General features: G+C 36.7%; 1 protein-coding gene across 1 annotated transcript in view; it reads left to right on the forward strand.

Moving 5' to 3' along the window:
• LOC123765211 (nose resistant to fluoxetine protein 6) overlaps positions 1–21316 on the forward strand; it is a 167261-nt gene that overhangs the window by 849 nt on the left and 145096 nt on the right. The window contains exons 2-4 of the mRNA XM_045753681.2: positions 6085–6225; positions 6793–6928; positions 7725–7890. Of these exons, the coding sequence (XP_045609637.1) occupies positions 6085–6225; positions 6793–6928; positions 7725–7890 (443 nt within the window). The remainder of the gene's footprint in view (positions 1–6084; positions 6226–6792; positions 6929–7724; positions 7891–21316) is intronic.

Consider the following 21316-nt stretch of genomic DNA (forward strand, 5'->3'; position numbering starts at 1 on the left):
ACTATACTCACAAATTGAATGGTATGGTAAATGACACAGCTCAATTTCAATGCAATGTCACACGAAACAGTTAAATCAAAATGAAAAAAAATAAAAATCTACAGAAAATCCAATTTAATTACCAATGCAATTGGAAGCATTGAAATTGAATCGTAAAATATTTAGATCTGATAAAACGTTATAAAAGCTTATGTTGCTTTTACGTCACACAGATGGCACTGTTTTTAAAAATAACATGGTTTGACCTGTCACAGGTGTGGCACGTATATAGTAGGTACATAAAAAGCCGCGCGTATTCGAATGCAACGTTGCGTCAAAATTTCATAGAAATCAGTGAAGAGGTTTTGGAGATTTCCCTCACATGAAAAACACAGTGTTTCAAAAAAACATGTTTTTACCTGTCACAGATGTGACATCTATATAGTAGGTATATAAATACACGCTCGTATTCAAATGGATGATTGCGTCAAAATTTCTAAGCAATCGGTGAAAAACTTTCGGAGATAAGCAATGTTGAAAACAAATATTTACCATTATATATATATATATATATATATATATATATATATATATATATATATATATATATATATATATATATATATATAATGGTGGTACCCTCACAAATTTAATAAAAAAAAAATAATAATATATATATATATATATATATATATATATATATATATATATATATATATATATTTATATATATATATATATATATATATATATATATATATATATAAAAGCTTATATATATATATATATATATATATATATATATATATATATATATATATATATATATATATATATATGGAAGAGAGAGTGGATACAGGCCAGCACCAAAGAACCTGACCAACCCATCTCTAGAGAAAGGATTACATTAATTACATTACAAAAATAATACATTAAATTATATATACATATTGGTATCAACTTCATTGCATAAGTTTATATATCTTAACGTTAAATAAATATTCTTTGGTAATCCTTTATGCTGACTGTGGGTGAGTATGACTCCCAGAGAAGGATGAACAATACTATTATGGTCTGCGTGTTGTAATACAACTCGCTGATTAAACCTCAGACTGCACATCGCCCTTAAGTGGTGTGTCCGCCGGCATGTTATCAGCCCCATGATCTCGTCCCAAGATACAGATACGCTCAAGGACTGGCCCAGGACTTGAGACGAACTTTTATACTGTTCTCACATTTCGTCCCACTTTACAACTGTAATATATATATTACGGACCTTAATATTAATGTGGGCTCAGCTTGAGCCTTAAATAATTCGGGTTTTAAATTTTTAAGCGATAATGGCAGATATTTCTTATAATCAATACATTAAATCACACAAAAGGTATGTTGTCACAAATCTGAACACTAAAATCCAAACATATAAACAATGAGAAATATAGCTGTAGTTGAAGATAAATGAGATGAAAAGTTCAGTAATAATAATAATTTTTTATTATTTTTAATTATTATAATAATAATAATAATAATAATAATAATAATAATGATACTAATAATAATAATAATATTAATAATAGACAAAAAGTAATCACACTAATGTGATGTACCAATGCAAAAATCCATAGGAGCTGTGATGAGGATTCGAACCTATGTGCTGGGTGTTCCCATGCACTCAGAAATCTCGGGAAACCCTCGTATGTTCGGTAGAACAGAAGGTTGCAATACTTTTGACCATGTTGTGGCCTGGTTGTCGGGAAGGGGGGGGGGTATGTGCTTGGGAATACCCACTGCATAGGCTCGAATCCTCATCACGGCTCTTACGGATTTTCTATATAATAATAATAATAATAATAATAATAATAATAATAATAATAATAATAATAATAATAATAATAATAATAATAATAATTTTTATTTACAAAATATACGTTAGAACACGGTACAATGGTAGAATATTTGTTACATAAAAACATATTTAATGAAGCAGTTCGCAAACCGTTTTGGGCATAACTTGAAAAGTACAACTGGTGAACAATGATGAGCAAACAACACATCAGAAAATGAAGTAATGATGACGTTTTGGTCTGTCCTGGACCTTTATCAAGTCGTGTTATGATAATGGTCCGGGACAGAATGAAACGTCGACGTTTCTTACTTTTCTGGTGTGTAGTTTGATCATCCTAATCTTCAGGCACGTGAGTGTGACTCATCGCCTGCATATGGTGAGTAATGTGTTAACATCAATTGCTAAACTAGAATGACTAGTACAAATTTAAAACTACAAGGAGTGAAGCAACACTGAAAATGCAGACTTGAAAGAAAAAAACTGGGTGCTATTTTCGTGTAATAGGACGTTATGAGGGGGATAAGATACAGATCAGGCGGTGACACAAGTGAGTCAGTGTGGGCTAGGCAAATAGACAAATTATGTGTTTCAAGATTCATTCTAATAATTTCCATAACTAATATCAAGCATAAGAATAAAGGAAATTATAGAAAGCATTTTGGCACATTAAAGGCTATTCCTAACTCTCACATATATTGTCTAACCTACGCTTGAAACAATGCAACGATCTCACGTTAATTGTGTTACCTGGTAAGGTGGTTGATAAATTTACATAACTTTTTCTTAACCATTTCCAATATCACCTTCGCCAAGCCCTTCATTCATTTGTAGACTTATGTCCCTCAAGAGAATGTAGATTAAGGTTTTTAATATATTTTTCATATTTAAGTTTCACAGTGTTTGGGATTAACATTTTTATCCTTCATTGCAGGCTTTTTAGAGATATAAATTACATTCAATGTATAGTACGGTGCACAATATTGACCTGCATAATGTAAATGTGGCTTAAAGTAAAGGTAAAGGTAAGGTAAATAAAGAAGAGGCAAAGTAATTTTTTATTTTTTTTTGCCCTTTAACCATTTTTGAGCTTTCTCAGATTTGTTGGCTTAAGATCTAACGTTAACATGAAGACCCAGATATTTTTCGTATTCGTATTTGGTTATTTAAACATCGAAGAGCGGATATCTATTTTCGTTTTCTAGGTATAGAACCTACATTTGTCAGCATCTGCCAATTTTCACCACATCTTTCAAAATAAAATAATTTGAGTCATCTAATAGCGTTTAATCCTGTATGTGTATTGTTTATATATATAGTAAAGAGTTCCCCGGACAGAGCCTTGATGCACCGCTTACTTTACCACTCGGACTTCAACCCATTCATGCTTACTCTGTTTCATTTGAGATAACAATGCTATAATCTTTCCTAATATTATCTAACTGAAGATATGGAGAGAGTGATAATATATTAATAAATTAATTGGTATATTTTCGTGGCTATTTGCTGCATTATACAGCCTACATCATACATCTGTTCTCTCCACCACTAAGGTTACGTAAGCTCTGTAGGTTTATATTTAGATACAGAGGCTTCCAGGGTGGCCACCACACCAAAACAAACCTCTGGGTCAACAGAATATGACTTAACATGGCGTAATTCTTGATTCTTAACTTAGAATTTAATCATATAAATAGCATGCTCAATCATCCTTAAATCACTATTATCTTAATCCTACAATCTAATTTGATTTCAAACTAACCATTTACAGCTGTAATATTAACCCTAAAATACATGATCCAGTACATGCCCCCATTCAGCTGGAGGGAAGAGGCACGGAGGCCCATGCCTCAATGAGTCTGTCACATACTCGCTCACAGTGAAGACCTCTTAATGTGTGGTCTATTATTTGTGTTATAAACTGTGAAATCAGCTTTAACCACTACAAACTATCGAAATTAGTGTATAATATTCATATGTCTAAATGAAGAACTTGAATTAGAGTGTATAAATATCTAAGAGGTACTCTCGTTCCTAATCACTTTGCGACGGACAGTGTGAACAAACACGCCATGCCATGACCGTGTACCAGAACTAATTTAATTGAGTTGTCTACAATCCCTGCAAAGCAGAATTATCTTCTACACTTCAAAATATCATGCCTTATCTCATCAAGAGAGATATTAAGTCTGGCAACGGTCAAGCAGGCCCTGGTATTCAATTGGTTAAATTATTAAGTGTTTATAGGATGTTTAATTGACTAATTTGCATGATTCTAAACCTTCATCTTTCCATAAAATGTTAGCCGTTAAGACGTGGGAAAAGCCCCAGTAAAATAGTAAGTGACAATAACTCGTCATAGTAATCTATTATTCATATCCATATATATTCATATAAATAATATCAATCTTACTATAAATAAATCATATATAAATAACCAATTAATCACTAGCACACCTATCATTCAAGTAATAATATGTACCAGATAACTAATTCATCCTCACCAACATCAGGCTGATGATGGTAATGAAATATCTAGTAACTATCACTGTTACAGTTACATCAGTTAATCATAGTTATATACAATAACTATTAATGAGCTACGCTAGAGATGTTCAACAAAATCAAGTAGACTTTATGAACCAGTCCATTAGCAGTAAGTATTACTATTGCATTTAATCAATTATCTGTACTAACGTGGAGAAATACCAATAGGTACATGCAGTTTCTTCAATCATTAACTTAGTGTTGAGAAATATTACTCATCAAGAAATAATATTACCTGATCCTACAGTTCACTATTTTCTCCCAGAAAACAGGGAAATACTTGGCTGGACTACAGTGCCAGCTAAGGCTTTTTAATATTCTTGTAGTGCATGCTAATAACAGTTTTTAATTTTTTAATTTATGGTCACACACAATTGTGGTAATATCTTAACGAATCCCAGGGAGTTTTACCACAACAGCATCAAAGACTTTGCTAAAGTTAAAGTACATAATGTCACAATCTTTTCCTCTAACGAGTACTTCAACTGTGCTGGAAATAAATGAAAGTCAATTTTATACACACAAGCAGCTCGTAGTAATTCCTTGATTCGAAACCTTTATTAATCCGGGCTTTTCAAGATGTGATAGAATGTCGTTTGTGATTATCAATTCAAGCAATTTTCACGCATTCATGCAAGAGCTAATTGATGGGTCATTAGCTTTGAAAAAGACAAAATAAAAAAAATCAGAAAGCAACTGATATCAATTCCTCTGGTTAGTCATTTACTGTCATCTTCTCCAAGCAAATTGCCATATATAACAGGGACTCTTTTTGCTGTTCTAATTAGCTCAATGGCTGTCCTATATTTTGCAAGAGGAAATGATAAATAAATGTTCAGAACGCATGACCCATACGAGATATTTGTTTATATCTATCCATATCATACATACAATTTGCAGTCGATACTTGAACATTTCCAGATATGTTACTTGGTAGTTTGTTTCTCAGATCTGCAGTCCTATTATACGAGCCGGTGTTTACGTATTCCTTACTTTATAATGGTTTTGTATATAAAGTGTAGCCATTGAACTCGATAATGGGTCACGACTTTATATGTGTTCATGGTCAGTAAAAATTAAAAACGAATGGGTGATTCAAGCCCATTTTATAACAAATCTATGAGCATATTTGAACTTTCTTCACGGAAAAATTACTACGCACAGATAACCTATCGGTTGCTATGAGCTTCATCAACACTGGACATCGCCATGACTGAAACTGAGCAAAATGTTTGAAATACTGTATCAAAAATATAATTTGATTACTTCATTTGTGAGGATTTTAACGAAGGGGCGGGGTGGGGGGGGGGGTTGTACTGAAGCGTCGTAATGGTCCGATAATAACACCTTGATAAACCAGTAATATTATCTCGTTTATGCATTTAGATTGAGAGGGTCAATTTATAAGTTATGCTCTGAGCCACAGCAAAAAAAGCATTTCTGTTAATTGTCAAAAGATCAGTTTCTTGTTTTTTTCTCAGTTATGGCAGGCTTCGATGTAGTTGGTAATGCATTACAGACTTTTTGTATAGCGACATTATGGGTGATTTTGACTGTATAAGACATTAAAATGTAAGTTCCAGAGTGTTTCTCTTGAGGTACTGCATGGTTTTGGTCTTATTAATGTAGATAAAACACGATTTTTATTGAAATTTTTTTAATGTCATTATTTATTCTATGTCATTTATTAAAATTACTGACCCTTTATCCAACAGCAAGAGAGTGGCTGTCTGTCAAGAAGTCCACATGGTGGCCACTGTACATGCCGAGTGGCCTGGACGAGACGAGCTCGTGCAGCCAGTCCATTACGGCCATGAGACACTCTCTGGAACTCAACGAGACATGGGCTCTCAAAAGTGAGCACACTCTGCGGCAAACTTTCTTTCTAAGCACCCCTTAAGAGAAGAAGGCAAACCATTTTGTTAAACCCCTCGTTAAAACATTTATGTGATAACGTTCTTAAGGTCACGTGAGAACATCTTTTTTGATAACCCCTCTTAGGTTATTTGTAAGCCCCTCTTAGAACACTTTTAAGATACTATTCTCCTTGTACTCATTTAAATACACTCTAAGTGGGATGTTCTCTATTTATGTCACCTCTTATTCATATACAATATTTTAGGAGATATTGCTGTCACAAGCACTGGGAACCTGCAACAATGAGTAAACGCTGATACAATTTCGTTTAATCAAGCATATATGGAATTTCTGATTTGGGAACAGGGTTGTGGATAGGTGGAATACGATATCAGCTAGAATTATTGCGACATAAGTTTCAACATATTCAAGAAGAGACTGGATAAGAACATGAAGCAGGGTGAGACGGAGGGAATTTCAACGGGATGTGCCTCATATGTACCAATTCGCCTACTCCGGTATTCCCTAATTCGTATGTCTTACCACTCTCTTGAATTGGTGTGTAGTGATGGATTCGTGGGGCAAGTCTGTTGACGGCATCCTGTACGGCACTAGGGCTACCGTCGGAGTGTTCGATGAATGCGTCTCTGCCAAGTCGCCTGATAAGAGCATTCATGGAAAATATTGCTTAATATCACTGAGGTAAGACGCATGGGGTTGACTGAATATATTGCTGTTCAATACATATTATCTGGTTAAGAGTAATAGTAATATTACACATATTAAATTATATTTTGTTTACATGATTTACTACTGAAATAGGGACAGCCAGTATTATATGATTAATTAAATATACTTGACTGATGCCCAATGAGTTCCTCCATGGATTCCTTTAAAACTATGCAGAATATTTCATTAGGGCAAGCCCTGCCGGGAGACTTCTTCGGTTTTAACTGGAGAAATTCGTTTATATGTAATTAGCTTTTTTAACATATCTAGTTCTTTCAGTACTTCTTCATCCACATCCCCCGCTATTCCGGAACGAGCCTCGTTGCAAGTAATTATCAAAAGAAGGTACCAAACTGGGAAGACTGTGTAACAAAAAACACGTTGCAAATCTCTGAACTTTTTCTAGATTTCTTATGTCTTTTTGTAATACGAGGACTCCACGATGGAATGGTCATATTCTAAGACTGGTCTCACGAAGGCAGTGTACAGTGATTTAAATGCCTTCTTATTTAGGTTCATGAAAATGTTCTGACTTCTGTAATTTTAGAGTATGCTCCTGCCAATGAAGAATATGCTGTTATCCTACTAATATGTGCCTCCGGAGTTAGGTATGATATTATATCCACTCCCAGGTCTTTTTCTCGAGTCGTTACACGGAGGTAGCTTGCATTTATTGTGTACCGTCATTCAGGTGTATATGAGCTTGTGCTACGTATATTAATATATATTAGAACACGGGAATATTTATTTTAAATATATTTTATTTTAGTAAAGAGGCAGTTTCGGTTAAATTAGACACGAAAGACCACAACAACTGGATAGGACAAAATCTATATATGGTGCCTTTTGTGCTTGACTTCAATTGGCAGCTAAATGGAAGTGGTTTCAAGTATGCTACCTGCATGCCTGATGCCTGCAGCAAGGAGGAGCTACAGGTATGTGTACATTTTCTGGTTAAAATTTGTATATATTTTCTTTTGTACATGGAAGATATCTCATAAAAGTGATGATTTTAGAATTCTAGTATATATATATATCATTGTGGCCAAAGATAAGATCAGCTATGATCAGATATGATCTTTGCAAAACTCAGCTTTTGTAATTAGTAAATCACATATTTTACTTTTTTGCATATCTTAAAAAGGGTCAACTTACAGTATAATGTATAAATATTTCCTCTCGTGCACTGAATGTTTATATAAATTATTATTTATAATTATTTTTATAAATCTATATAAATAAAAATATAAATGTTCGTTTGTTCAAAATCGCTAATCTCCGAAAGTTCTCCACCGATTGTTTTGAAATTTTCAAACAACATTCCATTCGCATCCGAGAGGGTTTATATATATATATATATATATATATATATATATATATATATATATATATATATATATATATATATATATATATATATATGCTATATAGATGTCACGTCTGTGATGGGAATGTTTTTTTAAACTGTGTTTTTCTTGTGAGGGAAATCTTCGAAACCGCTTTAACGATTGCTTTGAAATTTTGACACAACGTTGCATTCGAATAGGCGCGTATTTTTATATACCTACTACATACATACCTCACCTGTGACAGGAAAAAACATGCTTTTTTTTTTTTTAAAGGTCACCATCTATTGGACGTAAGACTACACTCTGTAGTCTCTGAAAGTTGTTCACAGATTGCTTTGAAATTTTGACACAACGTTCAGTTCAAATACTCGCGTTTTTATTTACCTACTATATAGATGCCACACCTGTGACAGGTAAAAACATGTTTTTTTTTTTAATAACAGCACCATCTGTTGCACGTAATAGCAAGACATGCTTTACTAAATATGTTATGATTCCATTTCAATATTTCTGATTGCATTGATAAATAGAATTTTCATAGATTTCAATTTATTTTTATTTTTGTTTAATTATTTTGTGTGACATTGTGTTGGAATTGAGCTGTGTTGTTTACCATATCATTCATTTTGTAAGTATAACTATAGATGCCACACCTGTGACAGGTAAAACCCTCTCTGTTTTTAAGAAACAGTGCCCTCTGTTGCACGTAAGAGCAACACACACTATACTAAATAGGTTGTGATTCCATTTCATTGTTTCTGATTGCATTGATAAAATTAATTTTCATAGATTTTGATTTACTTTCCTTATTATTTAATTATTTTGTGTGACATTACATTGGAAATTATCTGTGATGTTTACCATACCGTTCATTTCGTAAGTATAAGTATAGATTCAACACCTGTGACAGGTAAAATAAAAAAAATTAAGAAACAGGACCATCTGTTGCACGTAAGAGCAACACACGCTATACTATATATGTTATGATTCTATTTCAGTGTTTTCAATTGCATTGATAAATTGAATTTTCATAGATTTCGATTTATTTTCATTTTGATTTAATTATTTTGTGTGACATTGGGTTGGAATTGAGCTGTATTGTTTACCATACCATTCATTTCGTGAGTATAAGTATAGACGCCACGCCTGTGTCCTCCCCACCTGGGGGATGGTGGGGGAGGACAAAGGGACGTGGGAGAGGGGGGAGGGGAATGGTGGGGAGGACAAAGGGATGCTGAAGTTGGGAATAATTGGGAGGACGTGGGGACGTGGGAGTGAGGAATGGTTGGGAGGATGAGGGGACGGGGGAATGGGGGGAATGGTAAGGAGGACTAGGAGAGAGGGAAAGGAAGGTTGCTGTGGCTCAGCAACGCGTGGCCGAATACAGCTAGTAAAAAAATTATTTAAAATTGTAGCATTTCTGCTACAGAAACCCGAGCTTAGATCAGTCAACTAGTTTTTTCCTTAATATTTCTCATAATTATAAAACTTGTAAATTTGATTTAGTTCCCATATTCACACAATCTTTGTTTTGTATAATAATTTAAAAAAAATATATATAGAAAATTACCACATCAGTTTGTTGTGGTAACACCTCATTCCACGATTCACCTAACCCCCTTATTCGTAGAGTGCGGCAAAGGGTAGGATGAGGTGATTGTTACCTAACTTCTATCTGTCCGCCAATGTAGGTTTTACATTTTCCCTCTGGATCATGGAGAACCATCGAACAGTTGTATGCTCGAAGCCGAAGTCATCTGGATGTTGATTACTGGTGATTAATGACATGCGTAGTAGAGAAAACCTTAAGAAATTAGAATTTTGCAAAATAAATATTCCATAAGACACAGCCAATTGTCTAGTCCTTTGTTCATTTGTCAGAAAGTTCTCACTAAATTGATTGGGAGAGGGCTTCTTCAGTAACGAATTGTGAAAGCATTTTCAATATAAACATTATTGAATGTACTTTAATACAGATTACTAAATCATTTATTTTGAATATTAGTAGTGGTTTGTATAACTTAAATCAAATTTTGATTGATCGATCTGTTGAAGCCATTTCACCAGATCAATGGGAGATTTGAGTGGGATCATTGAAACTCGTTTATCTCAATAATACCTTATTAATTGTTAATTATTATGTTATTATGTGTATTAGTTGTATGTGTCTAATACCATAGACATTGTTTCTTATTTCACCTCATTCCTGCCTATATATATATTGTCCTGGCTATATATTATTCCTGCCAATATATATTGTCCTAGGTTCATATCCTGGCTGGGGGAGGATTTACTGGGCGCCAATCCTTAACTGTAGCCTCTGTTTAAGACAACAGTAAAATGGGTGCCTGGTTGCTAAACGATTTGGCAGGGTCGTATTCCGGGGAACATAGGATGAAGGACTTGCCCGAAAAGCTATGAGAGCTGGTGGCTGTAAAAAAAATGTAAGAACTCTTGTATATATATATATATATATATATAAAATAAAAATATAGTGTGATGGAAAAAAGAAGTGTAGGTGTTCGGCAGTCCTCCTAATGGCTGGTGTCAATGCCTATCACATTTACAAAAAAAAAAAGTTGACTGCTTGGCTGTTGTCTTCTGTGGTAAAGTAAAGGAAAACACGCAAAACTAATAGTATGAACATTGAAACTTTAATTAACTTGAAAATATGAACAAAGACAACCCCTTGGCTATGTACAGTGCAAACAAACAAGATTATATAGTCAAAAAATAACATAAAATAAAACAGTGGTGACGTTACTCTAAAATGAATGAAGACAAGAAATGAATTAACAGGTGCTGAGAATAAAGTGCTGGCTGAGAACATCCACTTATAAACAGAGCGTATATCAGATGGTTGTATCAGCTTTGAGAGCACAGGATATTCTAAATCCAATGGCTTGTGCAGGCTCAGTCATCGGCTATGTAGATGGCGCTGAAGTGCAGAGGTGCAGATGTCGATTCCCCAATCAGAAGCGGCTGGCTGGAAGTGGTGGTTTGGTGATCGAAGAAGGTGGAGAGCGAGTGTCTGATACGTATGCGCTTGGCAGAAACGTATTTTACTCAATACGTACTACACTTGTTTGTAGTATCTAGATGTTGTAGATGTACTGAAGTAACATGATGATAGGAAAGAGCAGGCCAAATCTCTCTTGAAGGAGATTATCGTAACAGCTCTCCCCCGAAGCCTGCTCTTACGGGTTAAGTTACTTCAGTGTCTGGTGTAGAGGTAGGAGTAGCTGTCTCTACCTCGTAGACTCTGGAGAGGGCGTCGGCTATGATGTTGTTCGAACCTTTGATGTAGAAGATCTCCAGATTAAAATTCTGCAAGTACAGAACCCAGCGTAGAAGACGTTGATTGCTGAATTGGGCCTGTTGTAGGAACCTTAGGGGATTGTGGTCCGAGTAGATGGTAATAGACCGACTTCCCTGTAGGTAAGGTTCGAAATGTTGCAGATTCAGGACGATGGAGTTTCTTTTCTATAGTGCTGTAGTTCTTTTGATGGGGCTACAACTTGTAGCTGTAGTAGCTGACAGGAAGAACCTCCTCGCCTCGTTGTTGCATTAGGACGCCCCCGATGCCGGTACCACTGGCGTCGACATTGATGATGAAGGGCTTCGTAATATCTGGAGAGGCGAGAATGGGATCAGAACATAGCAGAGATTTAAGTTGTTCAAAGGCAACGGTCTGTTGATTTTTTTTTTTTTTTTGATATGTACAAGAGTTGTTACATTCTTGTACAGCCACTAGTACGCGTAGCGTTTCGGGCAGGTCCCTGGAATACGATCCCCTGCCGCGAAGAATCGTTTTTCATCCAAGTACACATTTTACTGTTGCGTTAAACAGAGGCTACAGTTAAGGAATTGCGCCCAGTAAATCCTCCCCGGCCAGGATACGAACCCATGACAGCGCTCGCGGAACGCCAAGGCGAGTGTCTTACCACTACACCACGGAGACTGTAATGATGGTCCAATGATACCGTTGCTTGGGGCTGGTCAGATTAATCAATGGTGTCGCTACCGTACTAAAATTCTTCACAAACCTACGATAGTAAGATGCAAGTCTAAGGAAGCGCAGGAGTTGCTTCCTGGTCGTTGGTTGTGGGTAATGCTGAATGGCTTTGGTGTGAATTGTTACAACAATACAACAATACAATTTTACAATACAATTTTATTTAGGTAAGGTACATACATACAATAAATATTTACAAGGATTGTTTGACTTATAGGTAGAGCTAGTACATACAATGCCTAAAGCCACTATTACGCAAAGCGTTTCGGGCATAAAGGATTTTTGTTAAAGGAGCTATGCTGCCACTCCCTATCACATGACCCAGATAACGCACTTTACCTTTGGCAAAGATGGACTTGCCCAAGTTGATGGTAAGGCCGGTTGACGTAGTAGATGACGCGGTTGACAGCTCGCTGGAAGGTGGCCGGGGCGTTACACAGTCCACAAGGAAGGCGTTCATATCTGTTTAGGCCAAAAGGAGTGGTGAAGGCAGATATTTCCTTAGCTCTTTGTCAGGCTGATTTGGTAATAGCCCTTTAACAAATCAATTTGGGATAAATAATTGGCATTACCTACTGCGTCAAGGATATCATCTATGCGTGGTAAAGGATAAGCATCCTTGACGGTCATAAGGTTCAGTTTCCTATAATCGGTACAAAGGCGTACTTTACCGTGCGGTTTCGGCACCAAGATGTAGGGTGAGGCCCAAGGGAATTCACAAGGGGTGGCCAGCCCATGATCCAGAAGGTATTGTACCTCAGCACGCATAACTTCCTTTTTGTACACGCTGATACGGTAGAAGGGTTGACGAATCGGCCGGGTAGCCGGAAGCAGCTGGATGTCGTGCTGAACCACATTACACTCCTGGGGATCATCGCTGAACAACCTCTGATGTTCATGAAGAACTTTGATGAGATGAGCACTATTACCGTCCTGTAAATAGGTAGGAAGATCATTAAGGATTTCCGAGTTGGAAGGCAAGCAAGAGTCAGTGCTTTCAGGAAGAGAAGCAGGGAAGGTCTCACTGTGGAGGTATGGATCTTTGAAAGTGGAGAGTGATATTAGCACAGTGGGGGGAATACCTTTATACTCCTTTAGAAGATTGATGTGGCACAACTGGGTCCTCCGCCGCCTATCTGGAGTCTCAAGAACGTAGTTGTGGTTGTTTCTGCACTCCTTGATGCGGTAGGGTCCTGAAAACTTATTTTGCAATGGAGAACCTGGGATAGGAAAATATGCCAACACGAAGTCTCCTGGTTTAAATTTCCCGATTTTGCTGTGTTGGTCAAAATGAGTCTTCATCCTATCTTGAGCTTTCAATAGATTGTCATTAGCAAATTTGCGTACTCTCTCTAGAATGTGCTTTAAGTTTTGAAGAAACTGGGGCACATTCTGGGGGTCACTGAAGGTGACATTACGTAGAGAGTCTTTAAAAGCTTTAAGAGGAGTACGACACTTACGTCCGTAGAGCATCTCATAAGGAGATACTCCTAGAGACTCATTTGGGAGACTTCTGAAATGCACATGATGATGTCAAGTTGTTTATCCCAGTCTTTCATGGTTTTATTGCAAAATTTCTTTAGGAGTGCTTAAATAGTCTGATGACTACGTTCAAGAGAACCCTGTGAAGCAGGATGATAGGGGCTGGATAATACCTGAGTGATTTTGAATTTTTCCAGTGTCTTCTTGAAGAGATCACTGGTGAAGTTGGTGCCACAGTCACTTTGAATCTCCCGAGGAAATCCATATTGGGTAAAGATCTTGAATAGTTGTTTCACCACCGTAGCAGCCGTAAAGTTCTTTACAGGAACTGCTATGGGGAATCTGGTGGTTGGACACAGGATGGTTAGTATATAAGCGTTGCCTGAACTGGTCCAGGGTAAAGGACCAACACAGTCTATGATGAGTCTGTGGAAAGGTTCTGCAGGCACCGGGATAGGAATTAAATATGTCGTATCTAGTAGCCAGAACGCACTTCTCAGCCTACTATGCAAGGCCCGATTTGCCTAATAAGCGAATTTTTCCTGAATTAATATATTTTCTCTAATGTTTTTCTTATGAAATGATAAAGCTACCCATTTCATTATGTATGAGGTCAATTTTTTTTATTGGAGTTAAAATTAACGTTGATATACTACCGAACCTAACCAACCCTACCTAACCTAACCTAACCTATCTTTATAGGTTAGGTTAGGTTAGGTAGCCGAAAAAGTTAGGTTAGGTTAGGTTAGGTAGGTTAGGTAGTCGAAAAACAATTAATTCATGAAAACTTGGCTTATTAGGCAAATCGGGCCATGCATATTATGCAAGGCCCGATTTGCCTAATAAGCCAAGTTTTCCTGAATTAATTGTTTTTCGACTACCTAACGTACCTAACCTAACCTAACCTAACTTTTTCGGCTACCTAACCTAACCTAACCTATAGAGATAGGTTAGGTGAGGTTAGGTAGGGTTGGTTAGGTTCGGTCATATATCTATGTTAATTTTAACTTTAATAAAAAAAAATTGACCTCATACATAATGAAATGGGTAGCTTTATCATTTCATAAGAAAAAAATTAGAGAAAATTTATTAATTCAGGAAAACTTGGCTTATTAGGCAAATCGGGCCTTGCATAGTAGGCTGAGAAGTGGATTCTGGCTACTATGTACGACATATATATATATATATATATATATATATATATATATATATATATATATATATATATATTTTATTAAATATGACCGAAAAAGTAAGATTAATAATTCTAACACGAATTTTCTCAATCTTTCGTACATTATGCTTCACTGTTGGAGGTAAATCAAAAATCACTTCTCCAAAATTCATTTTTATTTCTAGTCTGACGCGACACGGGCGCGTTTCGTAAAACTTATTACATTTTCAAAGACTTCACAAATACACAACTGATTAGAACTTGCGTTTCCCTGATTTTATATCTACATTTGAGTGAGGTGGGAAGGGTGATGTGGCATTACATTTGAGTAAGGTGGGAAGGATGATGTGGCATTAGAGGATATTAATAGGGTATTAAAAGTATCAACACAAGACAGAACACGAAACAATGGATATTGAATAGAAGTGTTTGTAGAAAGCCTATTGGTCCATATTTCTTGATGCTTCTATATTGGAGCGGAGTCTTGAGGTGGGTAGAATATAGTTGTGCAATAATTGGCTGTTGATTGCTGGTGTTGACTTCTTGATGTGTAGTGCCTCGCAAACGTCGAGCCGCCTGCTATCGCTGTATCTATCGATGATTTCTGTGTTGTTTATCTATCTGTTGTCTATCGCTGTATCATCGATAGATACAGCGATAGCAGGCGGCTCGACGTTTGCGAGGCACTACACATCAAGAAGTCAACACCAGCAATCAACAGCCAATTATTGCACAACTATATTCTACCCACCTCAAGACTCCGCTCCAATATAGAAGCATCAAGAAATATGGACCAATAGGCTTTCTACAAACACTTCTATTCAATATCCATTGTTTCGTGTTCTGTCTTGTGTTGATACTTTTAATACCCTATTAATATCCTCTAATGCCACATCATCCTTCCCACCTTACTCAAATGTAATGCCACATCACCCTTCCCACCTCACTCAAATGTAGATATAAAATCAGGGAAACGCAAGTTCTAATCAGTTGTGTATTTGTGAAGTCTTTGAAAATGTAATAAGTTTTACGAAACGCGCCCGTGTCGCGTCAGACTAGAAATAAAAATGAATTTTGGAGAAGTGATTTTTGATTTACCTCCAACAGTGAAGCATAATGTACGAAAGATTGAGAAAATTCGTGTTAGAATTATTAATCTTACTTTTTCGGTCATATTTAATAAAATATGTCTACAGGAAAGACTGCTACCAAAATATATATATATATATATATATATATATATATGTCGTACCTAGTAGCCAGAACTCACTTCTCAGCCTACTATGCAAGGCCCGATTTGCCTAATAAGCCAAGTTTTCATGAATTAATGTCTTTTCGTCTACCTAACCTACCTAACCTAACCTAACCTAGCTTTTTTTGGCTACCTAACCTAACCTTACCTATATATATATATGTTAGGTTAGGTTAGGTAGGGATGGTTAGGTTCGGTCATATATCTACGTTAATTTTAACTCCAATAAAAAAAAATTGACCTCATACATAGTGAAAAGGGTAGCTTTATCATTTCATAAGAAAAAAATTATAGTAAATATATTAATTCAGGAAAACTTGGCTTATTAGGCAAATCGGGCCTTGAATAGTAGGCTGAGAAGTGAGTTCTGGCTACTAGGTACGACATATATATATATATATATATATATATATATATATATATATATATATATATATATATATATATATATATATATATATATATACCCCAGAATTCCTACCTCTCTTATGGCTTCGAAGTATGGTGCAGTGGATACAGTGTGTACCTGCCACTCTGTGGGCCAGGGTTCGAGTCTCCTGGTGGGTTGAGTGTTAAAAAGTTATATAAGATTATATACATCCGAGTGCCGGCGAGGAAGTGGTTCAAATAGCTTCGGCTATCACTTCCTTATGTCCGGTCATGATGGTCAAGCGGATTAAGGCGTCCTGTAGATACCAGTTGCGTTGCTCCTGGCAGTATGGGTTCGAGTCACTTCTGGGGTGTGAGTTTTCAGTCATATATATATATATATATATATATATATATATATATATATATATATATATATATATATATATATATATATATATATATATATATATATATATATATATATATATATTAGTATATTTTGGTAGCAGTCTTTCCTGTAGACATATATTATTAAATATGACCGAAAAAGTAAGATTAATAATTCTAACACGAATTTTCTCAATCTTTCGTACATTTCTTTTCACTGTTGGAGGTAATTCAAAAATCAATTCTCCAAAATTAATTTTTATTTCTAGTCTGACGCGACACTTGAGCACGTTTCGTAAAACTTATTACATTTTCAAAGACTCCAAAGACTTCAAACCAAACCATTGCCAGAGAAATCCTAGTAAACAACACAGAAATCATCGATAGATACAGCGATAGCAGACGGCTTGACATTTGCGAGGCACTGCACATTAAGAAGTCAACACCAGCAATCAACAGCCAATTAATGCACAACTATATTCTACCCACCTCAAGACTCCACTCCAATATAGAAGCATCAAGAAATATGGACCAATAGGCTTTCTACAATCACTTCCATTTCAATACCCATTGTTTCGTGTTCTGTCTTGTGTTGATGAAATATATATATATATATATATATATATATATATATATATATATATATATATATATATATATATATATATATATATATATATATTTATGCAAATAAGCCTGAATGGTCCCCAGGCATGTTTGCAACTGAAAACTCCACACCCCAGAAGTGACTCGAACCCATGCTGCCATGAGCACTATGCAACTGGTGTACAGGAGACTTTAACCCCTTGACCATCATGACTGTACAAAAGATGATGGTAGCCGAGGCTAACCCATCATGCCGACGGCGCTATGATTTTTTTTTTTGCAGGGATATTTCTGCATGGGCCCTAAGCCTCTGGCTGGCCCAATAAGTGTTGCTTGTTTCTGTTTTACTTGGGCGAAGTATGAGTATTTATGACTCGTATGGTCGCTTCAGTAAGATTTTGCCATATGTGTTTAACAACTTCTTCTGCTCTGTTGAATCTAAGTTGAAATCTTAATGGGTTTGTAACTGTGCACTGTGTTAGATAATATTCCTGTGATCTGTCGGGCATTTCTCCACAGTGCTAACATTTCCTCTCATCTTCCGGAACCTGTAAGCCTATTTCCCATGCACATGGGTATCCAAGCCTGATGCGATGTAAGTGTACTTCTGTTGCTCTACTGCTCCCTTTCATCAAACTAAGTGGTTCGTAGTTGGTTGAATTCTTGTACCAACCCGCAGATCCTGATGTTTCAACTGCTGTGCTATGGTCACTGTACATCTTTTGCATTGCTTTGTTTCTAATTACTTTCTTAATCTGTGATAGACTCTGTGGTATGTAAATGTCTACATTTCTTCTCTTAGCTGCAAGTTTTGCAGCTTCGTCTGCAATGTCATTTCCTATTATTCCCACATGACTTGGCACCCACTTGTTAAGTACCCGTCGGCCTTGTCGTTTGAGTGCTTGCATTAATGATATGATATTTGTGATCAGATGTATGTTATCACATATATGTTCTTGTTGCAAGGTTTCAATGGCGGTTCTCGAATCTGTATGTATGATAACATGTTGTCGGTGTTCAGCAAGAGCATGTTCCAAAGCCTTTTGAATGGCTATCATCTCTGTTTGTAAAGTCGAACACCCATTTGAGAGTCTCCAACTATTTACAGTTTCCTGCCTTAACTGCAGTTCCGGTTTCTTGTCCCTGCTGGTCACCTGATACATCTGTGAAGTAAGTGAAGCTGTTGGATGCCAAGTTTGCTTCTATATGCATCTGTGCGATGTTACGTAGCAGATGAGGATTTGTCTGGATCTTTCTTCCTTCAAGAACCATGATCTTAAAGTCTGCTGGCGGAGATTCCCAAGGGGATTGCATAACAAAGTCTGCATGTATTTCGTCGACACCCTTCTCAGTGACTGTGTTTGTTATATCGAATGTATTGATAGTGTTTATCGCACAATGGGTCCACCTGTTGCTTTTGGAGGCTCTTCTTTCCAGAGTTAGTGCTCTAGTGATTATATCTTTAAGTGAACTGATTCTAGGTCTAGTCAATATCTTGGTCAGCATGCACGCAGCAATCCCTTTTACCCTTATTTCAATCGACGTTAGCTTGGTTTCTAGTCTTAGGTTCAGTATTTTAGTACATCTGGGAGCTCCTGTTATGATTCGCAATTGCATCGTTTTAAATAACCTCAACGTTTGCCCACTGACCAGGAGAAAGAGTAAGGCAGGCGCTGCATAATCAACTAGGGAACGAACGGCGTCTATGTAAAACATTCTTAACACTTTGTGTCCCACTCCTAGATGGGGGCCCTGTGATTGCCTTCATTATATTTAGTCGTGATTTTGCTTTCTCCTTTAGATATTGAATTTGCTTGTCGAATGTTATTTTAGAATCTATCCACACTCCGAGATATTGATATTGTGTAACCCACTGAAGGTTGATGTCTTGAATGCATAGGTGCCTGTCTGGAGTGTTGCCGCCTAGTCTCATTGCCTTAGACTTTTGTGCAGATATTTTTAGCCCTAAAACGCTGCATTCAGATGTTACTTTATCTAATGCACCTTGTACTTTATTTAGAAGTGAAGGACCTGTAATGACTAATGCTATATTATCAGCATAGCTTAGCAACTTAACCCCTTCTGTAAATGTCATGGTAACAAGGTTTTCCATAAGGATGTTAAAAAGACTAGGACTGAGGACTCTTCGTTGTGGAGTCCCATTCTCACGCAAGTGGTAGTCCGACACATGTCCTTGCAACTTTTTTCTGGCATACCTGTGACTTAGGTAATCTTGAATCCATGCTAGCATATTTCCCTTTACACCTTTTTTAACTAAGGTGTGCAAAATTGCTTGTGGCCTTGCAAGTTCGAATGCTTTTTCTAGATCAAGGAAGATCACTATAGCTGGACCTGAGATAACTGTTCCTAGTAATGTTGCTATGCAGTTGGCAGTACCTACTCCTCTAGTGAAGCCAAATATGTGTTTATGAAGGTCTCCAGTCTTCCATAGTAGCCTATTTAAGACCATGCGTTCTGCAGTTTTACTAATGCAAGATGTTAATGCAATGGGTCTGTAATTGCCAGGTTCTTTCGGCTTAGGAATCGGTATGATGTCTGCTTTCTTCCAAGAGGTCGTTAGTTTGCCTTGCTGCCAAGATGCAGTGATGACGTCCAATATTCCTTGTTCTCCAGCTGGACCTGCATGTGCGATCATTGAGTATGTAATGTTATCAGCACCTGGTGCAGTGTCCTTAACACCATTTTTGGCTCTGATTAGTTCTTGTTTGGTGAAGAAACAGTCACATTCGTCATTTGTAGCTATGCTCTCATGAACGGCTGTCAACCTATCTTGTTTTAATCATTCTTGCTGCCTTCGGACCCTTGCAGGAAGCTGATATGAAGCTGTTCTTTCTGCAAATTGGAGAGCAAGTCTCTCAGCCTCCTGCAATGGTTGAATACATGCCTGTGGTTGGGCTGGTCGACTTGATATAGTTTTAATCTGACCCCATATCTTGCCAAGATTACTATGTTCATTTAGAGTTTTACACCACTCAAATCATTTTGCCTCCTTTACTTCTCTAGAAACTCGTCTTGCTTCAGATATCACCGCTCTTAGCAGAGTTCTTCCTTCTGGTGTGGGGTTTCTCTTTAGATGTTTCCTGAAGATGTTGACTCTGTGGTTCTGTTCTTTAACCTCATTACTATAGAACCAATAGTTCTTTAGTTTTGTGTTTCCTGTGATAATGATTGGAATAGCTTTGTTTGCAGCAGCTGCAATGGCTTCCTGCAGATTGGTCTCGTGTATGTTCAAATCCTCAGGTGGCGTGCATGTTGCATACCATTTTTCAAGTTCCTCTTGGTATATATTCCAATTGGCCTTTTTTAAATTCCACCTAGGTTGTGTAGGTGGTGTAGGAGGTCGTTCTATGTTTAGTGTTGTGACAGTAGCATAGTGGTCACTGGTGATCACCGGGTCTACTTCCCACTTCGCCTGATGCTTGAGTGCTGCTGAGATTAATGTAAGATTAATGTGAGTGGGCTCCCCCAGTGTCGAGAAGTGTAATTTCAAGTACTTCTCGTAGATCTGCAGCTAAATGTCGCCCATTTGCATTGTCTGGCCCAGTCGCACCTAACTGTTGATGATGAGCATTAAAATACCCAGCAATAATTACATTTTCCTGCGTGACCAAAGCAAAGCCTCTGCTTCTAATATACGTTTAGGGGACTTGTAGACGTTGTATATGAGGAGCTCAATATTACCCATATTCACTGTTACTGCTAA

Source organism: Procambarus clarkii, chromosome 33 (genome assembly GCF_040958095.1).
Source record: "Procambarus clarkii isolate CNS0578487 chromosome 33, FALCON_Pclarkii_2.0, whole genome shotgun sequence".
Lineage (NCBI taxonomy): Eukaryota > Metazoa > Arthropoda > Malacostraca > Decapoda > Cambaridae > Procambarus > Procambarus clarkii.